Source organism: Metopolophium dirhodum, chromosome 1 (assembly GCF_019925205.1).
Source record: "Metopolophium dirhodum isolate CAU chromosome 1, ASM1992520v1, whole genome shotgun sequence".
In the NCBI taxonomy this organism is placed as follows: domain Eukaryota; kingdom Metazoa; phylum Arthropoda; class Insecta; order Hemiptera; family Aphididae; genus Metopolophium; species Metopolophium dirhodum.
In genome coordinates, this window is record NC_083560.1 from 86715324 (window position 1) to 86730047 (window position 14724).

Here is a 14724-nt window from a genome sequence, read left to right on the forward strand (position 1 = left end):
CCAATTTAGTACATTAATCGGTAAACGGAAAAAAATGTATCCTGTATTCCTGTTACTGTTTATAATAGTTTTATTATACTAGTTATATTGTTTATTCATGTTGAAGTACCTCCGATGGGAGGTCTCTTCCCTCAGTCTTTCTGTCTTTTTTCAGAATAGTTTTTTAGTGGGATTTGCAAGTTTTTTATAGGACTTACCCCCCTACACCACCCCACTAATTGCGCCTATGTGTGCCTATAACTATACTTGTAGTTAGACCAAATAATATGTTATAATATGCATCCATCTACAAGGAGGTAGTATGTGTATAATTCATAATTTACTTAACGTTTATATTATATTTTACTAACTTTTAAATGATTTTTAAAAAACAATGAATATAAACTTCTTTCACAGTTGTATTATATTTTACATTATTTAAATGAAAAAATTAGGTCATTATTAAAAAATGATTTTAAAACCTTTAAAAGAGCACTTGTAAAAACATTTGACAATTATTTAATAAAATGACTAGGTAGTAGATAAAAATATACTGTTAGGAATCATTGAATGTGCTCTATTTTTAAAGTGCAAATAGTTAAGTAGGTAACCATATTAACTTTTTTTATTGTTTTTATATAATAGCTAATAAATGTACCTAAATATTTCATTTTTTTATAGATACAACGCAACACATTTGTTACATGACACTCAAATAAATCCATCAAGAAAATTTGATAATTTTTGTAGAATGTCATCAGGTGACTTTGCATATTTATTAAATAAGATTGGTCCTTTTGTTTCAAAAATGGACACCAACATGCAGAGATGTATACCAGTACAAGAGAGGTTAGCAGTGACACTAAGATACTTGGCCACTGGTGACAGTTTTATCAGCTAGTCTTACCTGTTTAAATTCTCTCCACAAACTATTTCAAATTGTGTACAAGAAGTATGTGCAGCATTAATAGAAGAGTTGAAAGACGAGATAAAAGTAAAAAAAACAAATTTGTTAATGTAATATAATAATTTGTATATAATTAATTCATATAGGTAATATATAGATTTTGTCAGACCTAATAAAAAGTCAACCTATGATTTTTTAAATAATCCATCAAAACTTAGTTCATTTTGAGATACTGAAGTTTTTATCTTTTTATTTTGAGAAGCAGTTATATTTGATGACTGAGAATTTGAATAATCTGATGAAATCTGGGAATTGAGCAAAGATGCAACATGATTTTGTGGTGATGGTACTCCATGTTCTGGTGATGGTCGAGGGCGAGGTAAAGGTGCTAAATAAGTTTGTTGTGCCTGGTTATGTGGTAATAGATTTGTATATTCTGGTGATGACCGAGGGCGAGGTGAAGGTGCCAAATAAGCTTGTGGTGTCTGGTAATGTTGTGATATATTTGTATAATCTGGTGATGGTTGAGAATGAGATGAAGGTGCCAAATAAGCTTGTGGTGTCTGGTAATGTTGTGATATATTTGTATAATCTGGTGATGGTTGAGAGTGAGATGAAAGTTTCAAATTATTTTGTGAAGTCTGATAATGTGATGATGGTTGGAGACGATACTGATCGGAAAACCGTGTTAATGCTTCAGTATTATTCTGTTTAAGGGCATAAAGGAAATTGTCGATTTCATGCATTGCAAATTCACGGGTATTATCATCTTTTAAATTCCTCAATTTTTTTGCAAGTAACTCTGAGTATAAAGAACATTCATCGCTAATGGGTGCATTTGACACTTTCTTTAAAATGTTATAAGCTTCATCCATACGATTTTCAATAATTTTCTGATTACAGTCTTTTTTTGATTTTTTTCTATTTATTAATGGATTGTTGATAACACTTTTCTCTTGAGTAACCGAAGGAGTAGTAGTGTTCATTTCTTCATTTGCTTCTTCCTCGTACTGTTCATGGTCACCATCGTCTTCATATATATCACTAGTAGATTTGTCAGCTAATGCCTTAAAATTCAAACAAACATATTATATAAATACATCAAAAATAAATATTTAAATATTTTCATATTAAGGCTGATATAAAACAACAATAGTTAATATCAATGTCACATTTACAGTTACCAAAAAATCCTGAAGAATGGCTGAAGGTTGCAGAAGACTATGATGAGAAATGGAACTTCCCACATTGCGTAGGAGCAATCGACGGGAAACATATAGTCATTCAATGCCCGATAAATAGTGGATCAGAGTTCTTTAATTATAAGGAAACTTTTAGCATTGTGTTAATGGCGTTAGTTGATGCCAACTACATGTTCACCTATGTAGATATCGGTTTTCAGGGTAGGATAAGTGATGGTGGTGTATTTAAAAATACATCACTATGGACCACATTAGAAAAAAATCAACTTAAGCTGCCATTAGATACACCACTTTCAAACAAAAATGAGTTAGTAACCTATGTATTCGTAGGAGATAATGCATTTACATTGGGAACTCATATGATGAAGCCATACTCTGGAGTTTTTGAAAAGGGTAACAAAAAACGTGTATACAACTATCGGCTGTCAAGAGCACGTCGTGTAGTAGAGAATGTATTTGGCATTTTATCCTCAGTGTTTAGAGTATTCAGATAACCGATTTTACTGAGTGAACAGAAGGTTTCTCAAATAACTATGGCATGTGTACTACTGCATAACTACTTAAGAAGAAATAAAACTTCAAGTGGAATATATTCTCCACCAGGAGTATTCGATAATGAAAAAGAAAGCGAACTTCAGCCAGGATCCTGGAGAGAAGACCAAGGCAGTATGACCTCATTTATGCCAGTGCAAAGGGTGCCAAGAAGATCAGGATTAGAACCATTAAGAATTAGAGATTTATTTGCTGATTATTTTGTATCCAACAGTACGGTAACTTGGCAGAACGACAAGTGATTTAATTTAATATCACAAATTTGTTATTTTTTTAAATTATGTCATTATATAATCTAATAAATTAAATAAATTAAATTAATCTGTTATAAATATACAATTTAGTAATGAAATGTCATGAACAACACAATTTTTAAAATATATATTATACTAAAATAAATAAATCTGAATGTATACCGAAGTTTAAAAGTTTTATTAATTTTTATAATAGGAACTTTAAAAGACAAACTTTGCAGAAATATGTCAAATATTAATATTTGGCATTATATTGGATCTAATATTGATTATTCACTAATTTGTTTAAATGGTGATAAAAGTAAGCCATAATAGAAATAGTGGGTGGCTCAAAAAGGAGCCTCAGTTAAGAGAAATTGGGACTCAGAAATGTATTGTAGTGTGTACCTTTGATAGTAGGCAGTAAACAACAAGTCAAAAGACATGTGGTAAAACAAAAAAAAATCGAAAATTCTCATTGGCTATTCATAATAATAGAGCTACAGATGTCAGAGATTAAATTGTTTAACATAATGAGTTATATCTTGTGTATATTTTTATTTATTTATAGCCGAAATTCAATGTTTATGATACATCAAAGGGACTAAATGTGTATAATGTTTTCTGTTTTATTTAATACTTGGTTTTATTTCAGGAGAACATTTTTAAAATGCAGCAAAATAAGTGCAGATAAAACACTTTATTTTTGGAAAAAAAGATATATCAATTTGTTTATTACTACCTGTTTTTTAATTGTAAATTTAGCATTGAGACCACAAGGTAACAAAAACAAATTAAGTTATAAGGCTGGTTTCTATGGGCAATTTAGAAACAATATTGTAAAAAAAATTGATTCGCTTAACTATGTCCAATAATTAAGGGATAACCATGGTATTATCAACGACCTCACCTTTATCTTCTAACCATTTTATTATATCGGCCTTCCTTGTAGACGATGTCGGTGATTTGTCTTTCTTTACCGAGTGATACGGCGCATTGTCCATCACTACAACACAGTTGTCTTGCAGTTGAGGTAAAATGTTTTCCATCCATTCATAAAATGTCTGGCCGTTCATCTCATCATGATTATCACGTGAGTTTTTTTTCGATTCAAAACATAACAACCCACCGGGAACAAATCCATCTTCAGAACCGATGTGTAGAACAATAAGGCGTTTACACTTGTATTCGGAGCACCGGTTGTGAGCCCCTTAAGGAATGCATCACGGTGTTATTGTATTGTTGAATCGACCCATACCTTATTTGGGCATTCGCCAGCATTTACCCATGTCTCGTCTAAATAATAAATGTGACGACCTTATTCTCGGTATTCTCGTATTATCCGTAAATATCGTCTACGCCGTACAACGATTTCGCTTTTTTCGGTTAAAGCACTATTACGACTGCGCTTACAATAACGGAAATCTAGATCTCTTATTAGTTTGTATAAATTGGTTCGCGATATAGCTGGTAAACTGTCATCAGACACTACTTTATAAATTTTATCGATGGTCGGAATTTCACGTCGAAACCAAATACTGTGGACATGTCTACGGACTACATTTCTCAAAAAGTCATCGTATAAATGGAAAACATTTTCTCTTACCCTTTTGCGTTTCGGAGAGGTCACTGTATTTGTCTCCTTGTATTCATTGATTGTCCTGTGCACAGTTGACTCGCCAATTCCCATACATTTTGAAATTATCTGTCTTATACTTCTCATGGACATGTTAGGATCTTTCTCCAAATTTACCTCATACATGTTTATAATTCTTAAACGTTCGGCAAAACTTATTATCCAAAATAAAAATATTTTTATTTTTTTAATATGTACGTTTAGTACATTAGTACCAATAGTTCAGGAAATAAATTGAAAAACATGTTGTTTAAGTTATACAAATTAAAATGTTTAAGTGAATCAGCAGAGCGTTCAGGAATATACGTATACACGCAGAATAACGCAAAAACGTAACACATGGTGTATAGTGTCGTAGTCAACAGGTGGTAAGGCGACATTGGTCACTAGCTCTGCGAGACATGCGCAATTATGACTAGTTTTCGTCTGACGAGTGGTCATAGAAAAGAGATAAATAGAAAGACCACTCACTGCAATCATACTGAAATACCGACACTACTGCTCCCGGTGGTTGTCTACTATAATCACACCTAACAATCGATATAATCGATCAATAGTTAATCGATTATCATTTTAATTGATTATCGATTTAATCAATTATTGCCAAATATTCGATTTAGAGCTGTTTCACACGAGATACTTTGTGGCCGGCCACAAGAATCGCGCTACTGTTTACAAAAGTGTCTCACTTGCCGTGCACTAGTGTCTGATTAATAATTATGTATTGTACGTGAAAATCTGTGCACAACTAGTCGTAATCTCTTGACTTTTGATGTCTGGTTATTGAACCTGTGTTTGGTTTCTGGGTTCCGGGTATTTTGCCAGGCCCTCCGTAGTCTTCTCTTTTTAGTGATTTCGAGCTGGATATTGTCTGGTATGCGTGTTTGGTTTGTTTGGTTGATGAGGGTAGAAGAATTTTTGGACAAGGTGTCCTGGACAGTAGTGGTAAAGTTCTCAATCACTTGATTGAGTTCCGAAGTTGAGTAGATGGTTGGATTCGGGCTTGGGATGGAAAAATGCAGATCGACTGCGAATCTTGGCCAGTTTGTAACATGACTCTGTTGGTTTGGTGGGTCGGACGATGGCTTGCCTCGAAGGGTTAGGATGACCGGACTGTGGTCAGACGAGAGTTCGTCTGAGAAGTTGCAGAGTTCATATTGTAGGTGGTTGTTCTTCAGTATTACAATATCTAGAACGTCAGGTTGATGATGGGGCTGGTCTGGACGGTGGGTCGGGGTGTCTGGTGCAACAATGAGGTAGTCATTCTCCTCCATGTGGTTAAGAAGTGTCAGGCCAGCAGCGTTTGTTCTTTGGCTGTTCCAGAACGGGTGTTTAGCGTTCCAATCGCCCGCTAGAATAGTCGGAAGGTCGGTGTCCAGGAGGTTATCCACGTCCGATGGCATAAGTGGGTTTATAGGCCTTTTGTAAATTGCCGAGATTTTGGTCTCTCGGTTGTTTAACTGAATGTGGATGGTAGTGTTTTCCAGAGAGTTTGTCTGAATGGGGACTTCGTAGTGAATGAGCTTGTTGGCTACTAGGATCGCTGTGCCTCCGGCGCTTCTTGACTGGCCGGGATGAGTGGGTCGATCGTTTCTATAAATCTGGTAGTTTGGGAGTTTGAAAGACGTTGAGGGTTTGAGGTGTGTTTCGCTGAGTAGGATGATGTGGGTTTTATGTTGTCGAACGAAATGGAGGAGTTCTGATTTTTTCTTGCCCAGACCTTGGCAATTCCAGTAGAGAATTTTAAGTTGTTCGTCCATCTTGGTTTATAAGTGAGACAATGGCCGACATTACAGACAGGATGGAGTCTTTGAAACTCGATGCAGTAGATATCTGGTATATGGCGTGATTCAGGATATCAATTAGGTTAGTGTTAATCTCGCTTAGCGGTTGAATTGGTGGAGCTAGTTGAGATTTGGGCGGCGATAGAGCCTGTGCATAGGTGAGTTGCGTGGGGCTTGTGGGTGGAATAGATGTTGGTTGAGTAGCTGGTGGCGGAGTGATGTCATGAGGTTTGGATTTCTTTGCAGAGGTAGCTTTGATGTAGGCGGGACATTGACAGTAGTTAGCCGCGTGTTCGCCATTGCAGTTGCAACATTTTGGCGGTTGGTCAGGAGTTTTGGTACACGTCTTGGTTGCGTGGTCATTGCCGCATTTCACGCATTTTGGCTGGTGCTTGTAATTAGCTGAAGAGTGTCCGAAGCCTTGGCAAGAGAAGCACTGGGATGGTCCTGATGTTTTATATGCTTCTACGCGAATGATTAGGTAAAATAGACTGGATAGGTTGAAGATGTTCTTGCTTAATTGAGTGTTAGGGAGACACACCATGTACATCGGCAGCTTCCTTCCGTCTTTCAGGAATTGGCGCACATGCGAGATGGTGTATCCTAGTGATTCGAGCTCGGATTTCACGGTATCCTCGGTGTTGTAGCTTGGGATGCCCCTGAGCAGTACTTTGAGCTGGCGTTCTGCCGGCAATGAGAAGGTATGGAAGGGTATGTTGGCGTTTTCCAAGACGGCTTGTACTGAACGGAAGGTGGTTGTGTCTACAGCTTGGAGCTTGATGTTGTTCTGACTGAACTTGGCTGTGAGTTTGTCTTGAGTGAATGAAGGCATGATCATGGGTGCGGCCGAAGCCCAATGGGACGGGTCCACGATTATTGGTGGGATGCGTTCCTTTTGGATGGTTTGGGGTCAAGGAGTAGGTGACGTGGAGCGTGGACTTTGACTAGAAGCGGAGCTGCTTTCAAATGAATCGCTGGAGATGGAGTCGGATTCGGTCGGCATAGGGGAAGGAGGTGCACTGCGTTGACGACCTTGTTGTTTTTGTTTCTTGTGATCCGTGGGAGTCGGCGAGGGGTTTGGCCTCTTCGTGTGCTTGCGTCCGCCGCGGTGTGCAACCCATGTTGGACTGGAGTTGACGGCATTCAGCTGGCTTAGGTTGGGCTGACAACTGGAACAACTATATAACTAAGTTATCGAGATCGTCCGGTATATATACCCTTTCTGATAACTTAGTCAGTCGCTGATTGGCCCGCGCGTTTGGTGATGACAGATGAACACCACACCATTGTATTGCCGTTTGCATTTACTTGGTGCGGTTTTCATCTGTCACTTGTTCAGTTTTAACCTGTCATTTCGTTGTATTTGTTGGTTTTGATAAAAACCCTTATATTTCGTTTATTCCGTAACAGCTTATGAAAATTTATTTAATGAAACCAAAATAAAAGTTCAAGATTACCCTTCTCGGTTTGCTTGAACACTGACTGTTGGACTTATATAAACAAAACAAGTTTTTTAGCTGTTACTGCTCATTATGCCGATCCGAATTTCAATTTAAAATCAGTATTGCTTCAATGTGCTCATTTTACTGAAAAACACACAAGTTTGAACTTAAGCATAATTATCCAATCAATTATTGACGAATGGCAAATAAAGGATAACATTGTATTTGTAGTGTCTGATAATGCTGCAAACATAAAAGGTGCAATAAGTACATTACAGTTAATACATTTTTGGTGCTTTGCCCACAGCTTAAATTTGATTGTGAAAGAAGCATTAAAAACACAATCAAATTTATTAAATACTGTGAAGACGACTGTCAGGCATTTTAAGCGAAGTTCAAATGCTAACCATTAACTCATGCTTTACCAGGAGAACTCAGGGGCAACACCAAAAAAACTACTGTAAGATGTAGCCACACGTTGGAATTCCAAATTCCATATGTTGAATCGGTTTGTTGAATTGGAAACCACTGTAAAGCTAACTGTAGCAATAATAGATGCAGATTTACATAAACTTACATCTGGAGAATGGAAGATATGTAAAGAGTTGTGCCTTGTACTCAAACTATTTGAGGAATTCATTAAGTTAGTAAGTGCAGAGAACTATACTCCAGCCCACGAGAGTCCATACGTTAACCGCACAGGGTTGCCAGATATACCAATAATAATGTAGCCAAATCATTTTTTATAGTAGCCAAATATCGCCAACCATAAATTGTAATTATTACCAAAATTGTTATCCCTAATCTTATCATCACCATTTTACCCATTCTTTTAAAAATTGGACAGTTGGACTCGTAATTTAAAATAAAAGTATTGACATACCTATTCGTGTTTTGGTGTTATATTCATTGTAAGCATTATTCACCTATGTGTTGGTAATGAGTAATAACTAGTACGATAATAAGGAGCTGTAAATACTAAATAGTTAATAATTAAATAGTTTCATAATTTAAACAATTTACTTAAGTAAAATAAACAATACCTTTTCAAAATATTTTGTACTACTTAGTACAATATTAATAGAAAATAACATTATATTCTTTTTAAAAAATAAAAATAAAAATAAGTAATATATTATAATACATGTAGGTATCAAGTTTCTTGTTAATATTGGTTGTCAGATAATGTAATTTCATGAAACACATCTATAGTATTATGTTCAACGGTATAATTATCTTCAAAACTTGGAACAGATTCATTTTCATGTTTTGAATACATAATATTGGAATTAAATTTCTCATACATAGCAGTGGCGTAGCGTGCATTTCAGCTTAGTGTATGCATTGAAGTTGTAAGTTGATAAGATCGTGGGGGGCATAGCCCCTCACACCCCCTACACTTATCTTAAAATATTACTTGCAACATACAAAGTTTTACGTAATTTTTAATATATATTGCCTTAGTACATAACACAATATTATATTTAATAAACAAAAAATAAATCACTTTTTAAAAATAATAAACTTATTAACTACAAAATTACTTATATATTAAATCAATTCTTCTATTTTTAGTAAGGAAAGCTTTGATTACTTCATCATGAAACGTAGATTTTTTTTTCAACTCTTCCAATAATTTTTTTTTCTATTGACAGCATTGATAATGATGAAAGACGATTTTGTTCTTGGGAATTTCTTGATGAATTCTTAATCCTTTTAAGGGCCGAGAATGAACGTTCTGCTGATGCACTAGTAGCTGGAATAGTTAGTATCAATGAAATCAATTTAGTTGCTTGTTGTAAGTTTTCGTCTAAATTTGTGGTTTTTAAGTAAATTAAAAGATCGTGAACATTAGGTTTTTGAAATTCTTCGGTCGAGTAGACAACCGAAAGTTCACTTCTCAATTTGGGTAAATCAAAATATTTACCGTATAATTGTTTCAACAAATTGAATAAGTTTATAGGAAAATTATTATAGACTATAGCATATAGACTAAATTTTTTAAAGTCTAATAATGCGAAAAATTGTAATTGATTAAGATTTGAAAACCGTTCTTTTGTCTTATTAATTATAATGTCAATTATTTCAAAAAATAGTCGTCTGTAATTAGTTTTTAGATCTCCAGAAACTTGATTAAATCTTTGCCTTTTTGAACGGTGGATTTGAGGCTGTATTTCATTGTTTATAATTTCTAACTGTGACCAAATATCATCAAAACTTGAAATGACAGTATTTAAATAAACAATAAAATCGTCAATCTTTTTTGAGCAATAAGAAAAATCAAAAATTTTTTTTTGGAAGATTTCAAAAATAATCGTTGCTTGTGGTAAAATGATTGAAAATAATTTAAGAAAAAAATTGAAATCAAAACTTTGAAGAATTTCCACATACCCTTTAGCAGAAGACAATGTTTCCGAATCTCAATTTTGGGCATTCTCTATGATTGATTCCATTAGATTTATAACATCTAGTTTATGTTCAACCATCATTTCAATAAGACGACTATTGTAATTCCATCTTGTTGGAGCTACTGATGGAAAACGTTTTTTAACTACATTATCAAGTGCATGTACTCGTTTGGTAGATTTTGAAAAAAAAGACGATAAACCAGAAAGGGTTGAAAAAAATATTTTACAATCTTTAATATACTCAACTGACTGTTTTAAGACAAGATTTAATTTATGTGCATAGCAATGTACAAAAATAACATTTTCATACTTCGAACGCACTAGCGATTGTAAACCATTATGTAGCCCGGACATGACAGCTGCCCCATCATACGTTTGGGCTATTAATTTTTCTTCACATGCATACTTTGAAATAAAACTAAATACATTGTAAGAGTTTGGTAGATTTTACCCTACCAAAAACTACCCACGACCAAAGGGGAACTCTTTAGTCGTGACCTGTGAGCCGCACCGCGTGAGACCCGAGGGTCAAGTCGGTGGAGCTCACAGGCTTTGTTACACGCATGGGCTAATGAAAGCCCGAGATTTATGGGGGGAAATAAGTTAAAATAAAATAAATAATACGAATGCTTTTTTACGGGTAATCAGGTGAGTGTATTGTGCACAAATAAAATAGTTATTAATTTATAAGGAAGCGTACGGCAAATACACGAAAAATAAGGTGGCACATGGCATATACAATTTAAATAAATATAATATTAAAACGAAACATGGGGACATTTTTCCCAGCCCACAGGAGGCTACACACCGTATCAATCACGGTGTGCCCTCACGGGGTTACCGGGAAAATGTACAGGTGGTTCGTTTAAACCGGGGAAAAATTACAGAGGGGCCCGCGTCTTGCGACGCCTAATATCGTGCTTTTTAGGGGGGGACAAGGGAAAGACATAATTACGACATCGGCGGTGCTGGTGTGGTCTGAATTAGACGGTGCTGATGTGGGTTGACTTCGCCCCATCGGGCCCATGGAGGTCGGCTTAGCCCATCATGGCTGGTATGGACCTCGTTGGAAAGAAAGATGCGGTGCTTAACGGAGCGACGGAGAGACGTGCGTTAGGTACAGCTGCTTGCACGATACTAACTACTCAAAATATATTTAAAATTAAATTTCCAGAAACCATAAAAATAACTTATATTATACCATTTTGCATTTTCTTCCTCGTATTTAAGTATAAAACAAATGATAATTGTAACAAATTAAAAATAACAATATTATGTCGAATATTTCTTAATATAAATTTATAGTTACAAAATTTTTATACGATATTTTTTGTTTGCAAATGATTCTATAACTCATTATCGATTTCTTGAAGCAATTCGTGTTTAATTACAAATACCGATAATGATGATAATTTATTTTGCCCAATAGTTTCTTAACCCTCTTTAAAATTGAAAATGATCTTTCACCTTCGCACGAAGTCCCAAAAATTGATAAATATATTCTAAAAGCAATGTTACATTTGGAAAACTGGTTATCATTTTGGTATTTATTTGTTTAGTTAGCATTTCATTGACAGACATTCCAGTTTCTCGAAAGCTCTTAAAAATCAAAAATTCATTAACAAATGAAGATTCCAAATTGGTTTTATATGCTTCAACTAAATTATTTGCCTTTATTTTTATTTCTTCATCTTTTAAACTCTCGTCAGTTAAAAAATTAAATATTTCGTCTAATTTTAAATAAGCTTTTTTTCGTTTTTCCATTTTAACTATCAATTTATCAAGTTTAGCCCATCACGGCGTGTTGATGATGCGCCGCAAAACGGTATACATTGCCAACAAGTTGTGTGAGCACGAGGTATGATACAGTTCACGACGGGTATAAGTTGATGTGAGTGTGGGCAAGTGAGTACACAAGAGTTTTGGTCGTCAATACTTAATATTGATTGTTTTAAACATATTAATTTTACCACAAAATATAAAAATGTAAAATTCAAATATAATATGTATCAAAATTAAAATTGGTGAACAAATTGTTTTAAGTTTGTGACTATTTTTATATGCAAAATAAAAAAAAATAGAACTCAAACAATTGTATACATTTTACAATTTATAACTATTCAAAGTAATTAATAATAATTATTGTACAACGCCAAGCCACAAAATCTAAAATCTCCAGGTATATTATCTATATATTTATATGATTTTGATTTTATAAAGAGCAACATTTAAGTATAAGTAGTTTAATAGTACAACAAAGCTCTTTGCATTAAATTAATAAAACAAAATTATTACTTTCTTGTTCAGGGGATCTTGATCTTGCTCTTGCTTCACGGGATCTCGATCTTGCATCACGGGCATCTCGGTCTTCAAAGAATTCAGGAAAGGCTTCTTCCATATTCACCCTTACCATTTGGCGACCATGGTTTTGAGGTTCATGAGGACCTGAAAATATTCAATTAGATTCATAAAAATGTACAATGACCATTGACTAAGTCTAGTGCACGGTAAGTGACATTTTTGGCTTTAAAGAAAGTGTTCTACTCATTTTATATATCTAACATTTAATTCAATAGATAGTTTGAAATATATTCTGTATTTATATGAAATGTAAACTTACAAATACCTAATAAATAATTTATAAAATGTCACTTACAGTGGATAATTTGTGTGTCAAGTGTTACATTTGGCATAGTTATGTGTTGCTTAGTATTATTTTGCAACACCATAAAATGTTTACCTAATTTACCTTACATTTAATGTAAACCAAATTATGCCACAGGTGGTACTACACTTGTGCTCTAGCTAGTGTGATATATTTTAGTTTGTACCTCTCAAATAGGGTTGACCTCTTCTTATTTGACGAATTCTACGTCTAGCTCTAACTTTAGCTGGTTGAATTCCTGGAGCCTGTTCAACTAGTGGAGGTTGATTTTGGTGGCAATAGTGGTGGCTGGACTGTTGGGAGTACAGCTAATGGTGGTGGACGGACTGCTGGGAGTACAGCAAATGGCGGTGGACGTAGTGGACCCAGTGCCAGGTGTCTTATAACTCTTGTTCGAGAGGGTAATGGATTTTCCAAGTTAATATCCAGCACTGCATATTTCATGGTAAGACTAATTAAGCAACAATCACATGTAATTAAGGGTTTTAATTATAAAAACAATGGTATGGAGCAAATGATGCCGAGAGGATAAAACAAAATATAGAAACATTTGAAACTTATTGCTGGCAGTGTATACAATTGGCAATTGAAAAAGTGTAATAATGATGATGATTATTTACTTTTTTTTTTATTTTCAAATATACGGACAATTAGTCCTATTTCAAAATTACAATATGGTAGTGTAATATAAGGAAGATAATTGTGGAAAGAAGAAATAAATGGATAGAGCACCTCATAAGGAACAAATATAACCACCATAATATAATGAAAATTTGAAAGGAAACCAGGGAAAATAATATATTGATGATAAAAAAATATGTTGGGTGTAGGATGGGGTCCTACTAAGAAATGAAGGAAGCTACTCCAGATAGAAAAAAAATAAAAAAATATGTTATTTTCTTACATCGTTCAAAGTTCGGCTCTCCAATTTGGTTCCTTATTATTTGTTCTGGAATATAAGACACATTTCTTAAAAATTCTCTTAAATTATAATTTCCAAGCTCTACTAGCTCCATGCATTCCTTATAGCTGTAGAACACCTGGCACTATTTGCCGAATAGGTCACCTGTCTTACCTATGAATTATGAATTAATACATTTACATTTACTAATTTTTTATTCATAGAAATCCAAACATTATAATGGCCAATTCGTTTACAATTATAATAAATAACGATTGAACATAAGTGTATGTATGAAATTAAGTGGTAAACAATCATATTTATACCTGCTGTCCATTAACTGCCCTTCTCAAATCATTTCTTGACCTCTCCTCTATTGTTAGTAAGTGATCTAAAAATATTATCCAGTTAAAATTTTGATTACTAAATTATTTAATTATAATATATTTTAGATTTCAACTAACCATAGAACTGATGTTGACCCATCAATCTTAGCAGTGAACTGTGATAGGATTCAATATAATTATTTGTCCTATGTTGCAGTCCAAAAACAGAGAATCTACGATGAGTCACTGTGTTGATCCAGTACCGTTGAAAATACTGCATAATGGCATGTAGTTCTACTTCAAGATGGTACTCAGTTACTATAATATGATAATTAATAATAATAAAAAAAAAATTGACCAACATCAGACAATAATTTGTAATAATATTATGAACTTTATTCATTTTGACTACATTTTGTGTTGACTTAATAAATCTTGACTATTTGTAATTGTATTAAATATTGATTATGTATTTGTATATTTTGTAGTATTGTCATTTAAAGATTAAATTATTCATTAAAAATTAATGTATTTAGATTATAAAAGTATGCGGAGACAAAACGTCCTATGGCTAATAACTCTCTGGGACGAAATGTCCGTGGACTGGTTTTTTTGACGGTGACGAAACGGCGGGGGCGAAACGTCCGTTTACCATTATAAGTATATGAAAACGACTGCCAGCATTGCAG

At 34.2% G+C, this 14724-nt stretch overlaps 1 protein-coding gene across 1 annotated transcript; it reads left to right on the top strand.

Annotated features, from left to right (window-relative positions):
• The first annotated feature begins 2051 nt into the window (after nt 1-2051).
• On the top strand, nt 2052-2582 carry LOC132943287 (uncharacterized). Its single transcript, XM_061012223.1, has one exon. It carries the CDS (start codon nt 2052-2054, stop codon nt 2580-2582), a length of 531 nt encoding a protein of 176 aa, XP_060868206.1.
• The last annotated feature ends 12142 nt before the right edge of the window (nt 2583-14724 follow it).